The sequence below is a fragment of the Scyliorhinus torazame genome, chromosome 4 (genome assembly GCF_047496885.1).
Source record: "Scyliorhinus torazame isolate Kashiwa2021f chromosome 4, sScyTor2.1, whole genome shotgun sequence".
NCBI lineage: Eukaryota > Metazoa > Chordata > Chondrichthyes > Carcharhiniformes > Scyliorhinidae > Scyliorhinus > Scyliorhinus torazame.
The window spans coordinates 140,856,168-140,874,358 of NC_092710.1; the positions used below are offsets into that span (position 1 = coordinate 140,856,168).

At 45.0% G+C, this 18,191-nt stretch overlaps 1 protein-coding gene across 2 annotated transcripts in view; it reads right to left on the reverse strand.

Annotated features, from left to right (window-relative positions):
• pxdn (peroxidasin) overlaps positions 1 to 18,191 on the reverse strand; it is a 331,411-nt gene that overhangs the window by 70,477 nt on the left and 242,743 nt on the right. For both annotated transcript variants that reach the window (XM_072498665.1, XM_072498666.1), the window contains 8 exons: positions 16,758 to 16,829; positions 15,807 to 15,976; positions 11,084 to 11,201; positions 7,989 to 8,158; positions 5,421 to 5,693; positions 3,334 to 3,450; positions 2,341 to 2,499; positions 1,668 to 1,780 (listed from right to left, as the gene is read on the reverse strand). In XM_072498665.1, coding sequence (XP_072354766.1) covers positions 1,668 to 1,780; positions 2,341 to 2,499; positions 3,334 to 3,450; positions 5,421 to 5,693; positions 7,989 to 8,158; positions 11,084 to 11,201; positions 15,807 to 15,976; positions 16,758 to 16,829 — 1,192 coding nt within the window. The remainder of the gene's footprint in view (positions 1 to 1,667; positions 1,781 to 2,340; positions 2,500 to 3,333; positions 3,451 to 5,420; positions 5,694 to 7,988; positions 8,159 to 11,083; positions 11,202 to 15,806; positions 15,977 to 16,757; positions 16,830 to 18,191) is intronic.

Below are 18,191 nucleotides of genomic sequence, written 5' to 3' on the forward strand. Positions count from 1 at the left end.
TCCGGGGGGGGGGGGCGGCTATGTTCCTCCGTACTGTGCCCCTGTTGGGCTCTGCCATGTTGCCCGGTGGCCGTGGTGGAAACGGCAACACACGCGCATGCGCGGAGCAGCTCTGGCCGTGGCGCGCATGTGTGGACCCATGGCAGCTGTGGCGTGCCGGCTATCGAGCGCCGGAGCAGCGGACAGCACTCCGGCGCCGTACTAGCCCCCTAGAAAGGGTTGACGCCGGAGTCGCTCGTGCCGGGTTTGACGCCGGCGACAACACTTGGCCAGGATTTTGGAGAATCCCAGCCCTAGTCTATGAAACTAGTTCTTAAAAATTCACACTCTCAGTCCCAATACCATTTTTGTGAATCTGCACTGCATTCCTTACAAAGCTAATGCATGGTGTGAACCATAGAGGTGTGAACCCTGGAACTAAATTTATTCCAGACATGATCTAACAAGAGCTTTATGGAGCTGTAACAACACTTCCACCCCTCCTGAAGATTAATGTTCCATTAATGTTTAAAATTATTTTTTGTACATGTTCACTAGCTTTTAGCGATTTCTTGACTTAAATTCCCAAATCTCTTTGGTCCATCGGGCTCACTACCATTTAGAAAATGTAATCTGATTTTATCTTTTTTGGATCCAAAGTGAATGGCCTCAGACTCAATTTTGCACAAAAACAATTTGACGTTATAAACATCCCAGTAGAGCCCAGAATCTACAACTGTGAGTGGAATCTTGAGCCCACAAAGAAGGCTGGTTTAGCACAGGGCCAAAGAGCTGGCTCTTAAAGCAGACCAAGGCAGGCCAGCAGGACGGTTCAATTCCCGTACCAGCCTCCCCGAACAGGCACCGGAATGTGGCTACTAGGGGCTTTTCACAGTAACTTCATTTGAAGCCGACTTGTGACAATAAGCGATTTTCATTTCATCTCATTTTCACCCCTCCGAAATCGGCAGCAAGGGTGAAAAATCTTGGGACAATCGGGAAACGCGACCTCGCTGAAGAGATTGTGTTTCCTGATTTTCCCCTCCTCTTGCCGTCAAAGTCCCGACATTCATGCCCACAAAGGGCCTGCAACTCATTTTAATCAATTTCATGCCACGTCAATGCTTACAACAGGTTTGGCAAGGCATGAGGCAGTTGAGGGGATCCCTCGGGGGCGCAGAGTTAAGTGTAGCCCAAAGAGGTGAAGAGAGAGAACAACCCCGATGATCTCCATGATGTAGACTGGGGGCCATTCGGCTGCAGCCTGTTCGTGCACCCTTTAAAGATGGCGCCTCGATCAGTTTGGAGCCGGTCCCTGGCTCTTAGAGGCCCCACCCATCAGGGTGATGGCATAAACCACGGTCCCTCATTTATTTTTGCAAAGAGCCTCAAAATTCCGTGGGCAAACTAGTCTGTGGAACTGAAGAACTGTGGAACGCCAGCCTGACTGACACCAAATTCTGATAAGATTCCGTCCTGTATGTCCGTCAAGCTGAATACCAGCAATAGCATTCAGAGTAAACATTCTGTTTCATGATGATTTTAATTTCATTTAGACAAGTAAGGCTATCTCTAACACATGAGGTGAGGTCACATGAGGTGAAGTCACATTGCCTTTAGAAAAGTTTTTTTTTCAAATGTTACTTGGTTTATTTTACCGAACAAGTGTTAACAAGCTTCTCACTTACCTTACTCCATGTTACAGTTAGCTCAGGTTCACCCCGAGAACTGCAGGGAATCTGCACATCTGACCCAGTGACCACAGTCAGATCAGCTGGGATGCTTGTAATGACCAGCGTTACTAGAGGCCCCAATAAGGAAAAAAAAAAAGTAGTTATGGTGATCCAATCATCAGAAGTTGGAACTTTTTACTGTGATATTTTTCCCCCAAAGTGACCCAAAACCTCTGCCCAACAAGGTAAGACAACCAAAACTTTCCAAAACTGCTTTGCAGGTTTATTCCTGTTGATTCGCCTTGGTTTTACGTTTTTTCTTAGCCTCATGGCTTTTGGTGGGGTGGGGAGTATACATAAATTACAAGAAATTACAGTTGCGTGGGACAGGCTAAATGGTCTTTTCCTGTTCATCATGGTTTATATGTTCTACATCATTCTACAGAGGACCAGGAATTATGATTTCAATTCAAGAGTCCATTTCATCCATATGCTTATGGTAGTACCTCTGACATTTGTTAGTGCAACATTAAATATGAAAGAGCAACCAAAAAGGCCAACAAAGTCGAGCAATCATCACTTTTCTAAGTTGGCACTAGGGATTTCAAGCAAAAATGTTTCAACATAGGTTTCTTTACACTTAATGTTAACTTAAGATTAATTTTGTAGCACTAGATCTGAAGAGTACCTTGGCGTTGTACAGTTAGCTGGACTGCAACTCGTAGAGCACCAACAATGTTGTCAGCTTGACATTCGTATTGCCCCTCATCCTTAAGGGCAACTCTGGAAATCCTCAGTGTCCCTGTGGATAGGATAGTGTGCCTCCTGTCCCCGGGAAGTGGACTGCCTATAAAACAAAGGGGATTCCTATTACACTTCAAGAACTAATCAGATTTATGTGGCCAGTGCGGCAATACTACTTGTAAACGATTTAAGAAAAAAACACACTAAGTTAGCCCATTTCTGACTTGAAGAGACATATGTCATCAATATCAGCAACACTTGGGTTTATGGAGTGTGTGTGTGGTGACCCAAGCAATTTAGCCAAGTCCAATAATTCACAGAACCAAAGTGTGTAAACATATGAAACCATTGGGTTCCTGACATAAATAGTGCGCGGTGAGAAACAGAAGGATAGTTGATGCCTCCTTTGGGATAACAATCTGTCTGAAAACAGGCATACATGCAAATTATTCCCTCCTGATCTTTGTCAATTGGATGAAGTGAAAGTGAACTCCGCATAAAAATGTCTAACTAGCACTGACTCTCTGCAAATATCTTTGCAAACCGGAAAAAAGCAGCAAGTTATTTTGACGCACCATCCAGGACAAAAATAAAGAAATTTGGCCAAACATTAAAGACAGAACCAAAAGATAACAATTCATTTTCAAACGCCCAGCCATATTAAATACTCATTAGCTTATAAGAATGGAAGGCTAAATCTTCCAGTCAGCAAAATCAAATTCAGGATTTTTTTTTAGCCATCTGGGCTGAACACAACTCAGTAACATTGGGCACAAGCTTTATTCTACAAAGCAAGCGAGCAAATGAGATCTGCCAAAATGTATCAGCTGACATCAGAGACAATTATGAATTAATTTTGCTTTTGTTGGGACATAAGAGTTATTTAGCCCAAATTCAAGCTCGACTTTAGAGTGCAAGTAACCTCTGTATAGCATACCTCCTTTAGTCCATGCTATATGTGGTGCAGGGTTGCCCTGAGCCTCACAATGGAAATCCACAGCATGTCCCTCGATAACAGTTTGATCTTGTGGCAAGACTGTAAACTGAGGTGGAGCTACAGGTAAAAAGAGTGTCAGATTTTAAAAAAAATAAAAAGCACCTCTTAAACTTCAATACATGACTAGAGTGAAATAAAATGAAATAATGGGAGGAATTCTCCAGGTCTACTGGCTAGCATTGAATCAGGCGCAGGCAGTTTTCACACCAGGTCAAACCTGCTACCCCAGACCTGGCAGGAAAATGCAAAGTCCTCAATTATCGCGTTGGAAGCCCAATTCAACAGCCTCCCATGATGCCCCTGGACCCAGCCGGGAGTCCCACTGGCATGAATTGGTGCAAGTCCTGAAAATTCGGGATCTGACGGTTTGGACTCCAAGTGGGGTGGGGGGGGGGGACAAGGGGGTTACTATCCTCCCCCCTGCCCTGCACTTACCTCCAGAGTGCCAAACGGAGGGGGGGCCATCGTGGGAGTCGGGGCGGGGTGGCAGAAGCTCAGGTCCGGAAGTCTTTCCTGGCACAGGGGGTTTGGTTGGTCTTCCCATCTGCAGCATTTAAACCCTTTAAACTGACTGTCAGCATGTCAAGGTGCGTGAGAATAAAGTGAAAGTCTTCCCATGATAAAATTAAAGATCTGAGATGAAAGCAAAGTCTTTTCTTTAATGTGTTGGAAACCTTTGAAGTGTTTTTTTTCACAGCTAATTTCATTGCCCTTTATCGCTTTTCAAGCTTGTGTGCATGCCTAAAAGCTTTGATCTTCATTGTTTACATTCAGTTTAATGGACTATTGCCTTTTACAAGCCTCTTGATTGACAGGTCCAGGCAGTTTCAAAGTAAGGTTTACCGTTGTTTATTTATACAGGGGTCCATTAATTCTGAAGTACTTCCTCTTTTGAGCAGCAGTTCTTTCTAACCACAGTATTTTTTGTTCTGAAGAGCTTCCTAGAAAGAGGAGGTGTGGGTGCAGCACTCAAGACAGAGCATGGGCTGAATAGCATAGATGCATTTAAAGACAAACTAGGGGTTGGATTCTCCGGTCCTCAGCCATGTGTTTCTTGGCAGTGCACCATTCGCTGGCGACAGGATTCTCTATTCCGCCATTTGTCAATGGAATTTCCCTTGAAGCCATCCTCGCTGCTGGCAATACTGCAGGTGGGAGTGCGCTGTTGGTCGGAACAGAGAATCCCAATGGCCGGAGAATTCCGACCTATATAAACACATGAGGGATAAAGGAATAGAAGAATATGTTGGTGAGGTTAGATAAAGAAATGTAGCAAAACACCTATGTATTTTGAGCTGAATGGGTTGTTCTGATGCTATAAAGATTATGGCTAGGATTTTTTGCTCCTGTTCACATAAAGCAGGATCAGTGACGGGAGCGCAAAACATCGCGAGAACTGCAAAGTCGCGTTTAATGTTAGGGTAAGCACATGACGTGATTGCCCCCGCCCCACATCATTATAATTAATTATAATAAATAACCATATCATTATTAGGTCCCTATGCCAGAATCATTTGCACCCCCGGTCTGACAATCCACCCACCATGACATGACGGAAGAACGGTGTGAATCGCGACTGGACTACCAAGGTTTGCACCTGCCGTGCAGGCCGTGGGTGAAGGCAGCGTTCAGGAGGGAGGGGACGTCATGTCTGGGGTGAACTGGTTTGGTCTCTTTGTGCTGGGGCAGTTTTTTAATAATGGCATCCCGATCTTTGGCTGGCTAAGTGCTGGCAGGGAGGGCGAATCAGATGCCAACCCACCAGCTTAGTGTTGACCAATGAGGTTTTTCCACCCAAAGTACTCCACTGTGTGGAGGAGAAAGCCACCATTGCTGCTGGCATCAACGCTGTTTTTCCCACCCGTCATTGGTCTTTGCTGATTTCCAGGAAAACCTCGCCCTATATAACTACATACATTGAAATAGTTATACAATATTACAGATGGATCTGAATATGTTCCAACTCGATAAATATCTGCTCTCTGAATGGTAGAATGGCACTTCTAATTACACTTTAATTAACACACCTTTAATTATTATGAATGCATTTGCTTGAATGGAGTCCTGATTGTTATTTGCATGACAGGTATATTGCCCACCATCTGCTTGTACTACGTTCTGTATATAGAGTCCTCCTGAGGAAGTTATGGTGTAGCGAGGATCAAGGGGTAAGGGAGAGCCGTCACTTCTCATCCAGGTGATCCGGGGCTGAGGATTTCCTGTTGCACTACATTCCAAAGTAACACTTTCGCCGACCAATACTTCTGTGTTTTGCGGTTGAATTACAAAAGCAGGCAGGGCTATGCAAGAGAGAAGAAAAAATGAAATTCATTCAAAACAGACTTCATACCGAGTCAATATCAGTACACAATCAAATCAAAATATACATTCTGAACTTAAACACTGTGATTGAAAAGGAGAATAGTGGGCACCATCCGATGGTCTTGTTGCCCCCAGCCTAGCGATGCAACAAGGCCGTTAAATAATAATAATTAAAAAAATTATTATTAAGCCACTCACGAGATTTGCGATGTTCGGAACGCTTTGCGAGATCACCGAGATCTTGCGAGACGTCACGATCTGGATCTGGTCCTGGCTGGGCGAGCTCCAGATTAACATATTGAAGTGAGCCATGAGGCTCATTTATATATGTCGCCGCCGTATTCTCCCAAGGACCGGGAACGAACATCCTCGCCTAGGATATCTCACCATGGCGCCGGTTAGCATTGGTCCTCACAAATGTGGACCAGGCATATCGGCACTTGGGGGATGTGGGGGTGCTTCCAGGCCACTGGAGGTCCCCGGGTGGTTGGGCCTCTGGGCATGGTGGTACCCAAGTGCCAGGCTTGCAGTGACAAGGTGCCCTGGTGCCAGGTTGCCCATGCCAGGGATCGGGCCCGGCGCGATCGATTCGAAGCAGGCACTTCATTAACCAATGGCAGTGATGCTTATTTTCTCCCCAGTACTAGTTCAAACTTCTGCCCCAGTTTAGAGAGAAATAAATTTCAAATTCACCTGCCTACTTATCTAATTAATGCCTCCTGGCTTCAGGTCACAGGTCTTGCTGTCTCCAGCTCCCTCTCTTGGATCGCTCCTCTTTGTAAAAGGCAAGGAAAGCACCTTCCTTCCTCACTGTACCGAATTCCCATAATTTGTTTTAAAAAAATAAAAATTTAGAGTACCCAATTCATTTTTTCCAATTAAGGGGCAATTTTAGCGTGTTCAATCCACCTACCTTGCACATCTTTGGTTTGTGGGGGCGAAACCCACGCAAACACGGGGAGAATGTGCAAACTCCACACGGACAGTGATCCAGAGCCGGGATCGAACCTGGGACCTCGGCGCCGTGAGACTGCAGTGCTACCACTGCGCCACCGTGCTGCCCTCCGAATTCCCATAATTAAGCACTCGTCCTCGCTGCACTTTGTCTTGAGTTTCACCTTTGTGTGACTACTTTGTGCATCTACCAAGCCTCCTGTATTTACACCCGCTCAAATTCCAATGAGTTGAGTCAGACACTGCTGGCCAGGGAACCAGTTCCAGCTGGCTATCCAATTAAATAACTGCAGCTGCTCCTAGCAGTGAGTTGGTTTACCATTAAGACTGAAAGAAATTACAATTTACTGCTAGCTAAGTTACATGTAAATGCAAACTTGACCAGATTTTAGCAAGAGACCAATCCTTAATTCTCCTTCACATAGGAAAACCTTCGAGTTAAGCCTTCAGGTCTCGTTGCTCTCAGTCTTGAGTTGCAATTTACCTTTCCGATTCTTTCAAGATATAACTGATTGGGGGCAAGTGCAGAGGTCACTCATGCATGATTAAACATAGAATCCTTTGGGGGGGGGGGGGGGGGGGGGGAGCTTTAAAATGATTTCCAACACAGACTACACATGCCAAATTTTAGGTGCAGCTGCTTGTTGAAAAGTTGCATCTGCTGCAAAAAAAACACTTTCAACAATCAGTCAAGACTGAACTATTCCCTGGAATTGAATAAACATCTGTGCCAGAAAGCTTTGTAACTGCGTGACTATGTAGTTTGTGGGAATCCACAGAAGGAATTTCTCGTCATATAAACTGTGCTTCTGCCAAGGTACACTGTGGACTATGGCTCCGCCCACCTGTATATTTGAAGGCTGAGGGCTTGTTAGCCCACAAATAAATCTAAAGGCCAGGAAGTAAGTGTGTAACACTACAGTAAGCAGAAGTTGAATTATATTTAAGCAATGAGAAACAGATCACTATTTTGCCGCATTTGTTCAATTTCCACACACAAACTAATGAGGCCAATTCAGCACAGAATTGTATGGAAAACTAATGAGCTTCAAGTACAAGATCAAAAAAGTGGAGAATTATAAAACTTGTGAATAACATCAACGTTTAGCTGCTTTGGAATTGTGTATAACTCCTTAAGGACAAATTTCAGATGACACCAATGCTACGACAAATTTTAACTTCTTCTGCTCCATCAAGGAAGAACATTGGGAATAGTTCTGAATCAAAGTCCCTATTTGGGTGGGTGAATAGATAGTGATTGAGTAAAGAGCACAGAGCCAGTTGGTTCACGCCTGCCCCACACCCACACGAAGATTTACCTGGTATCTCAAAGTACCGAAGAATAACTTCAGGAGTTTTCACCTCCCCTGCTACATTTTTGGCCATGCATTGGTAGACACCTTGATCATCTTCTTGAGTATTCTGGATCATTAAAGTACCATCATCCAGTAGGTTTAAGCGTGGGTTGTATTTCATATCTAATGCATTGCTGTAAGGAACAAAAACATCCATCACTTAGTGATTGCAAATTTAAATAAATCTTTGGGGATTCAAGGGATTCTAATTATTTTGGTGGAAAAACACACAAGATGTGAAAGAGGCGAGAGCTCGACCTCTGGGTTTATATTTGCCACTGGATAGCGTAAACAGGGTACCTGCACCTCTGAAGACTCGAAACATTAACTATTTCTCTCTCCACAGATGCTGCCAGACTGGCTGAGCTTTTCCAGTTTTATTATACAAGACATTGATTCCAACTCTCCTTTGTCACTCTTAATAATAATAATCTTTACTGTCTCAAGTAGGCTTACATTAACACTGCAATAAAGTTACCGCGTAAAGCCTCTAGTCGCCACATTCCGGCACCTGTGCGGGTACACGGAGGGAGAATTCAGAATGTCCAAATTACCTAACAGCATATCTTTCAGGACATGTGGGAGGAAACCGGAGCACCCGGAGGAAACAAACGCAGACACAGGGGGAATGTGCAGACTCCACGCAGACAGTGACCTAAGCCGGGAATCGAACCAGAGTCCCTGGCACTGTGAAGCAACAGTGCTAAACATTTGGTACCAAGCACGCTGCCTTTACAGATGTTAATTGAGTTATCCACAGTTAACAAGCTCAGAATGGTCAACAATAGCATTTAAACAGTAACTATCAAAGCGAAACAAGTTATTCAAATACTTTCCATTCCTTTTAATTTGTGACATTTCCTCTCAGGGTGAAATCTGAGGGCTTACAAGTTTGCTTGGTAGGCATTTTGATCCACATTCAAACATCAGGTTAAAGATTGGTGCATTCTGAAATGACGTCAAATATGTAAGTAATATAACAGGTTTAATGGATCAAAGATAAGTGGGGTTTAAATAATTAAAACATATTTAGCTGAATAACTGCCACATATACAAACACAAAATTATACCGCACTTTGTTTGTGATTTCCAAGCTATGCCAGGATGGACCATATGCAAAGAGAGGAACTTAGCCTCAGCGTTTGTATTTTCCACTGGATGGAGTACACAGGGTACTTGTACCTTTGGAAAATAAAGTTTCCCACGTCAGGGACCCGGGTTTGATTGCAATCTTGGGTGACTGTCTGTGGAATTCACACTTTCTCCCAGTGTCTGCGTGGGTTTCCTCCGGGCGCTCCTGTTTCCTCCCACAGTCCAACGGTTAGGTGGATTGGCCATGCGAAATTGCCCCTTAGTGTCCAAAAGGTAAGGTGGGGTACTAGGATAGGGTGCTCTTTCGGAGGGGCGGTGCAAACCTGATGGGCCGAATGGGCCTCCTTCTCCACTGCAGCGATTCTATGAACTATTTCATGACCATTTATTCTTCCAAATACACCACAAACTCTGGTATTTGCAGCTTGACACAAGCATCGGAGCCTTGTATTGTGCAGGTTATCTAAAACCTCAATTCATACAAGATATCTGGGGCGAAATTCTCCCCCAACGGCGCGATGTCCGCCGACTGGCGCCAAAGACGGCGCCAGACGGGCATCGCGCCTCCAACAGTATAGAGGTTCCTCAGTACTATGTTGAACTATTGAGCTAGATTATGTGTTGAAATCTGTATTAGAGTTCTACCCACAGGCTTCACTCTCTGAGGTTAGGATACTATCTACCGAGCAAAGATGACGCTCATTTGTTTGAGATCAATTCTCTGTTCCCCAAGTGGCCACCTTAATAACTGCTGTAGGTCTGTTTTATTTGAAAAGAACCAAGGGCTGGATTCTCCATTTTTAGGACTATGTCCCCACGCCATCAGGAAAACGGTGGTCTTTTACGCCAGGAAAACTGGCGTCAAAGGCCACAGATTCCCCGTTTTGCTGGGGGCTAGCAGCTCTAGCTGCCAATACGGCCTCTGGGTCAGAGGCCGCGCATGCGCATGCCGGCAGCCTCGCCGTGGTGCTCCATGGTGGACTCAGCCCATGGACCTGAACTGCCAAAATAGTGCCCCGCGTTGGCCGCTTGCACGCCCCGGACCGTCCGCACACATTGCTCCCAGACCCGAATGAAGCCCCCAAACCCTGTCCGCCGATTGGCCCTCCTCTGACTGTGGCGGCCCCGGACTGAGTCCGCAGCCGCCACACGAGGATCACGGACGGTGGGACCATGTTGAAACCACGTCGTCGGGAATTCGGGGGGTCGGGGACAGTAAATACTCGGTGCGACGATTTTTAGGGGACGGAGAATTGCGAAACCGGCGCCAGTCCCGATTTTGTGCGCTGAAACGGATTCTCCACCCTTCGCCGAACACTATTTCGGCGTCGGGAAGCAGAGAATCCAGCCCCATATCTTATTTGATGCAATGAAACCACAATATTCTGAAGTTTAGCCAAGATTATAGCAGAATTTCATTTGCACCATTCATTTCATGGTCCCTTGTGTTTTTCTACCCCCATACTGAATTTGAGCATAGATTTCATTTCCAGGGCTTGAATAGGTGCTTGAACTGCCAATCAAATAAAATGCAATATCACGACTTACTAACTGCCCGTTTAGCATGTATGAAAATAACCTATTTTTCATCCTCCAGCAAATGGGAGGTGAAGATGACTTGGTTATCATTTTATTATCACGAAGGACCATACTTCAAGTGGTTTTCCCCATTGTAAGTGACAGCTCCTCCATTGAAATATCAGCAACATCTCACAAAGTAGGCCCCCATTCATTTGGATCATGACGGATCATCATCAAACCCAATAGCTTGGTCCCGCCTCCTAATCCGCCGGGCTTCATAAAATAACAGTAGGACATTTAGGCAATGGAGCCAAGCCAACCTCTGGAACATCAGCTCCAATCACAGTACAAACAAGTGTGTTTATGGACTTTGCTGCTTGCACACCCATCATTTCAGACCTTTATTCAGATAACCTTGGAAACAAAAAAGATGTACGTCAACTTACTTGTTGCGCAGCCATATTATTTCAGGTTTTGGATTTCCCTCAGCTCTGCAGGTAAAGTACACGGTGTTCCCAGATGTTACATCTGCATCCTGTGGCTGCGTCGTTATTCGTGGTTTCTCTAGGTAAATTGAGAACTAATTTTAAAACGGATTCCCACATCTACAAGGGAAAAAGAGCATTTTGCACATTCATATTTATTCTAACGTAGCTTGCTGTCTGATCTGAGCTCATCATCCTATATTACACTATCAGTGAAACCGTTGGTCATTGAATCGGCATTAAAATAAGGCAACAACAAAACAAAAATCGAAGCTAATAAATTTAATCAGCACCACTGATTGTCATATTGTTTGCATTATTGTAGGGCAAGCCAGAGGCCAATACTTCACAGCAAAGGAAATGAGGTTGAATCCAGAAGAAATCCAACAACAATATGTTGCATGTACAGAGAACCTTTATATAGAAAAACATCCTGAGGCACTTCACAGAGCTATTGTACACAGTGATACAGACAAGTAGCCAGAAAGATGATCAGGCTGTTCACTTGTAACAGGTTCACAAAACTGCAGGAGTTTGAACTAAAACATGCCATTCACCCCCTAACACTCCAGTCCTCCGACTCTGCTCTCTTCTCCCTTTCTCTTCATGCTATTTTGCTGGCTGAACCTTCAGGTCCCTGGGTCCTACCCACTGCAACTCCTTCCCTGAATTTTGCTCCCTTTCAAAGCTTCTCAAACTCCTTGGTCGGGTTTTTCCTCCACCGTTAGCATTGGTTGGGTTCAGAGGTGTGAGTGGAAAATATGGTGAGATGGCCAAAGCCATGTTTTACAACAGTGTGAAAGCTTGCTGCAATCATTCCTCTCTCAGTGCTGGGCCACGTTTCACGCCATTCAACTTCAGGGACCTCATTTGAATACATTTACATCTTGTTATTGAGTCCATATCCCCCCTCCCACTTCAAAACTCCATGCACTGAAGGGTGGCATGGTGCACAGTGGTTAGTACTGCTGCCTACGGCGCTAAGGACCCGGGGTCGATCCCGACCACGGGTCACTGTCCGTGTGGAGTTTGCACATTCTCCACTTGCCTGCCCCACAACCCAAAGATGTGCAGGTAAGGCGAATTGGCCACAGTAAAATTACCCCTTAATTGGGAAAAAAATTGGGTACTCTAAATTCTAAAAAAAAATCTTGCATGGCAGCAGCTTGATATTGGAACAGCGTGAATCATGGTTAGCTTCATAAGACATGCACCCCTCTGAGGGGAGCTTGGAGGAGAGTGTAGCGATTATGGAGCGGCTCCACATATTAAAGGGGCTGACACGGGGGTACAGGTTCTGGCTGGACTCTGGTGGGGGGGGGTATTTGTGAGGCGATGGTACCGCCTCTGACTGGGGGTGACAAGCCTTTGACCCAGGATGCCGGCTTTGAGTGGGGGTGACCAGCCTTTGACTAGAGGGAGACCAGGGTAACACTGGAAGATTACCGGATGCCTAGTTGGAAAAGACCGGGCGGTTGACTGCAGAGTACCAGGGGCAGACTCGGGGGAGATCCATTCTGAGGTTGCATTATGATATTGGGCCATAAGCTTCTTAGAAGGGCCGCATGGAGGGAAGGCTGGGGTAGTGCTTTAGTGGATGGGCAGTCATCACGGATTGACAGTTCTACTCAAATATGGGAGGGGGAAGAATGTCTGGAGGTGTGATGTTGTCAAGGGCAAGGCTAACGGAAAGATGTCAGTGATCATTACCTCATTGCAGCTGAGACCATTAAGTTGTAACTCAATTAACATGCCTGGAGTTTAGCTATTCACTCAATTGTGCTCACTCAAGCAGCATTTATGTATGTGAGTGGTACTGATTCCTGCTCAGCAGTTCACTTTTGGCATACTGACTTCCATAATCGCTGACTGCCATGATGTGCCTGCACCATTGGCCAACTTGGAAATCAAATACATTCTCTTAGATAGCCGGCACTGGCACACTTCTGAGGAGAGCGTTCCTAACCCATATCTGTGTGCTGAGGTGCATATTAACAAGTGCCCCCCTTAAACCAGGTTAGCACGAAGCCTTGGACAGAAGCTTGGGACAATCACCTGCACCGGAGATGAAACTTAGGATGTAGTAGACTGGTCAAAGCTGTGGCCATTCAGCCATATGGTGTGGGGCAAGGTTTGTGTGAGGTCTTGCTCATCCAGCATGTGAATGAAGGACTGGGCATCGACATGGTGGAGTCAAATGCTAACTGTCAAGGCCCTCTCTTTGATACTGCAGTGAGGAGAACAAACAAAACATGGAGCCTGGTGAACTCGTTTCATTCTTCTTGCTCCTAGATAGAAAAGAAGAAAACATCAACGAAGGTGCATGGCTTGCCAAAGGCAGGAGCAGAACCGCAAATGGGAAGGGGTGGCAGGGCCTGCTTCTTGGTGGAGGATGAAGCCCAGGTGCTGTCACTTGGAAGTATCTCCTTAGATCCAGGTTTAATGGCACCTAAAATACCTGCAGATGTTCGCCAATCAGTGTCACTGAAGTCTACGCATGTCGAGGAAGTTGGTTGGTGACATCTGTCAACTTTATGCAGGATTTGGTGCCGCGGGGACGTGGGAGGGCATCCACCGCTAATGTCACTGAAAGTTACTGGAGGACAAAGTCTTGAACCAAGGTCTCCATGGCAGCCACCACCCTAGCTGTGTTGACCATGCTGCGTTGGGCTGCAGCACAATCACCTCAGACAGAAAGCAGATGGACTCCTCCAAGCAGTCTTTCAATCTGAGTAGTGTGTACCAACATCCCTTCCTGATTTTCCAGAATTTGCTTTTGGAGCTCAGCAACTGAGGCATGACTGAATGCAGAGCCTCAGTGTCGGATATGTGCTCCGCATATTCCTGGCTCCAGAAATCCTCCGAGAGGCGGCACCCTGGGATGTCCCTGCTTCCACCTGTTGTGGATTTGAAAGTGTGATGTGCTCACCAGATTGTGACCCCAAGGATGCTCTAAAATCAGGTCCCACCGAGGTGTGTGTCTCTGCACTGAATGAGGAGGTGGTGAGTGTTGTGACAGGTCTTCAATGTTGGGGTCTGTGAATTCCTCTTCTGCACTGTTCTCGGGCTGTCGTGGACCTGGCTTGTGGAGTCCCTGTGCCGCTTCCCATTTATGCCTGCGAACGGGAGGAGAGGTCACTGGTGCATGGCAGGGCCCTTTAGAAACAGGAGACATCGCCCAGATGTTGACTGATGGATGATGCAGTGCTGAATCTTCACTTGGGTTTTAACATCGCCGACCTCACACCAGCACTGACACGGCCAACATCCTCCTCAGCCAAGTTGATGGCTCTGTACTCGAAGCCCGTGAGGACCTTCAGTTCTGGCATCCCTCCGCCCGCCTGGGATCTCTTCCTCTTGTTGTGCATGAATATAGATGGAGAGAGTGTATGCAAGCATGTCACGGCAGATGATAAGGGTGTCTGACATGTGTGGATAGATAGTGGGGACCAACGGGTTAATGACGACATGACCCACAAGGGAAATGAAACATTGTTTGGGAGGGCAAGTGCAGTGACCCTTGAACTGACCTTGCATGAGATCCCTGTTGATGTCATGGGTGTGTGAGTTGAGAGTTTTGAGGAGAGTGACTTACCCTGGCAGAATGGAGATGATCATTCATTCTCTTCCTGCACTGGATAGCTGTCTTCTCCTGTAAGATGTTAGTACCGAATACCACCTCCCATGCTTAGTTGTTGACCTTGCTGGATGGTTTTCTTCCTGTGCTCAGCTAGAGGACATCACGTCAGGCCTCTATTACATCCAGGAGACTCTCCAGAGAGGCGTCCGAAAACCTGGGGGCGATTTCTTGGCAGTCATCGCTTCCCGGCATTTTACAAAGTGTGTGCTGTGTGGCGCCCCGATGATTGCGGCGCTGAGGTGATGGCGGGGCGGGCGAATAAGAGGCTATCTTGCCGGCGATATGCTGTGGAATCCAGGGATGAAACTTTTTGTGACGACGTGGCGCACAATATGGCAGGAAAAGCCGCCATTGCTGTCAGATGCTTTTCCCGCCTGTCGTCGGCCTTTGCCGATCTCTGGGAAAATACGGCCCCATCTTTTAAAAAATATATATTTCGAGTACCCAATTCTATTTTTAAAAAATTAATGGCAATTTAGCCTGGCCAATCCACCAACCTGCATATCTTTTTGTTGTGGGGGTAAGACCCATGCAGACATGGGAGAGTGTGCAAACGCCACATGGACAGTGACCTGGAGCTGGGATCGAACCCGGGTCCTCGGTGCGTGAGGCAGCAACGATAACCATCTTCCCGCTCCTCCGACCCATCGTTTTTGACTAAGCTTTTGGATAACCGTCCTAACCTTGCCCTTTCTGACTCAATATCCATTCCCTTCATGCTTATCAGTAATGTCAATTTGAATGCTCCTGCAGTGAAGATGGCATAGGAATGCAACTTAGACAAGTGTCTACAGAACAGCTTTATTACCAGTAAAACAAGAGTTGCTGTTAAGTGACTGCCATTGGTAACTATGATGACAAACACAACCAACTTTTCTCAAGATGTTCATTATCGGAGCAAGCTTGGGCGATGTATATTTAAGTGTTAGAAGATATAGAAAAATATACAGTTCAAAAGGGAAATCAATCCTATACTGACGATCAATAATTTATCACCTGGACAGCAATGTGATCTATATTGGGCTTGACCAAGCTGAAACTCACCACAGTTAAATTCTTCTGGTGTAACTGTGGCAACGGACCTTCCCTGTAGCCTTTTGGGATACTCACAGGTAGCTGCTGCTTGTGTGTTACCAGATTCAGCATACTGCTGCAGCATCTCAGCCAACCACATTAGATCACAGTTACAATTCAGGCTATTTGAGTCCAATCTCCTATTAAAAAGAAGTATCTTCCAGTGAAGACAAACTGATATTTCAAATGCATTTATTTGCATATATTAATAGATTAGTTTAAAAAAAATCTTGAAAATTATTATTTGTAAGTAAAACTAAGATATACGCACACAATATGGTACACGGCTATTTTACTCCAGCCTTCAAAATAAAAGCAACATTTGCAGGATTGCAAAACACATTGTTTTTTAAAATGTTGAAGTCTCAGCCAAATCAAAAGCCATATTAAAAACTTACTTCCTGGTATCTAAGAAACACTCCACTACAGTAGCTCCACAGGGTTTTTGAAAACTAACTGCATTATTTACAGTTACCAGTCAAATACATTGGGGTAGTTTTCCTATTCCTGACTGGCTGGATGCAGCGAGTACAGGAAACTGGGGTAAGGAAGATCGCAGGCACATAAAGGAACCCATCTGATTTTTTATATCCACTTAGTCTAACATACAAAAAATTGTGGGATGTCTCTTATGAACGTGCACTGTCAAATATCCGATTTTCCTCTCCATGCTGCACCCCAGGAAGTTCTATACATCCAGACAAAGGCACAGGAAACTCTGCCCCAGTTATCTCTCAATTTAGTGCAATGTACATGCAATTATCTTCAAGTTCCCTCTTCAATAAAACAACCGCACTTGCACTCCACATGTATGCGATTAGCACTGAACAAATGTAAAGCTTGCTTGTGCTGTACTGCTCCATTATTACCATCCCTCCCTTTCCCACCTTTCCATAAAGAAAGCTAGTTTCTCCTACTTACAGTCTTTTCATGGACTCTAACTGACTGAACGTTCTTGGTAAAATCTGCGACAATCTATTGTTGTGCAAAAAACTGTAAAAGAAATAAAATATCCAAAAGTCATTTTTCTGTGGACCTATTGCATTGAAAACATTTCCTCATTTTAAATGAATGAATCCACGATTTAACAGCAATGGGTCGAGTCATAACCATTAAAAAATATGAAGACGTCTGGTTTCTGATTTTAAAATTCAAATAAATAAATGCCCAAATACCTGTTTTATGGGTCAAAATTAAAACAGAATTTTGATACAGCAGTTTTGTTGACTTAAATACGTTCCAAATTTAAAAAAATTGTTCGAAAGGTTTTCACAAAAATTCGATGTGCACAATTTTCTGCACCCACAGCACTTTGTTCAGTACATAACAAATGACAATATGCGGACTTGGTGTGATTTTAGCCAATTTTATACCTAATATTGGCATTCATATTGAAGGACATCAGTGGACGCTTTTGTGAGACACCTGTTCAAATACTTCATAGAACACAAGGGAAAGATGAAAGTCATTTTGTCCATTATAGTTGTGGGAAACTGCTCAATATTTTCCAACCCAAACCACGAAGGGAATCCAGATAAGCAGTGCTCTGAGTGAGCATGTTGGGGATCTGACTTTTGCATTGTGATATACTTCAATTATCCCACCCAGATTTGTTTGCTAAAACCCTAGCTCGAGGGTGCACCATAGTGTACTACTGGACTGTAACCAAAGCATTGACAAGCTTTTCACTGCCCAACAGACCGCTATGCTCAATGGAGCATCAGGTAGGAGAGTTTCTAGAGATAACTGGAAAGAATTCCAGTGGCCAATTTACAGGACTACTCCTCCAGGTCCCTTCATGCCCCTGCCAGCCATTAGCTCATCCTTTAGACAATGAACAAACATGATCTGATCTTCTCACTCGATGGAGACTGGATATCAAAAACTCCATCCAAGCACGATAGCAAACATTTCCCAGAAAATGCATCAGTGTGTTGTCAATATTTTTCCTTTCGACCAAGCATAGTCACATACCACATTGGATAGTGATTCTATTATTTAGCTCGGCAGACTTCAACACATTATTGCAGGCCTGAACCCTGGCATTGACACTGCTCTCACCACTTGCAACCATTTCTCCTTCCTAAACACCAATCTATCTTAGCTTGACTCTAAATCTCATACATGGAGCCAAGTGAAAGTCTATTGAGGTGACTTAAACTGCAAAGACGGGCTATTTCAACACACACCATACAGACAGCAAATTCTGCATTAGGACTTTACTGCCATTGAAAACAAGAAACATCTCAGCACTTTTCTACATTTTTAAGAAAACGGTGCCCACACTGAAGTTCATATCCATCTGAAGTTTTAAGTATTGATAGCATCTTAATTACTGGCTCACCTCAATAAATG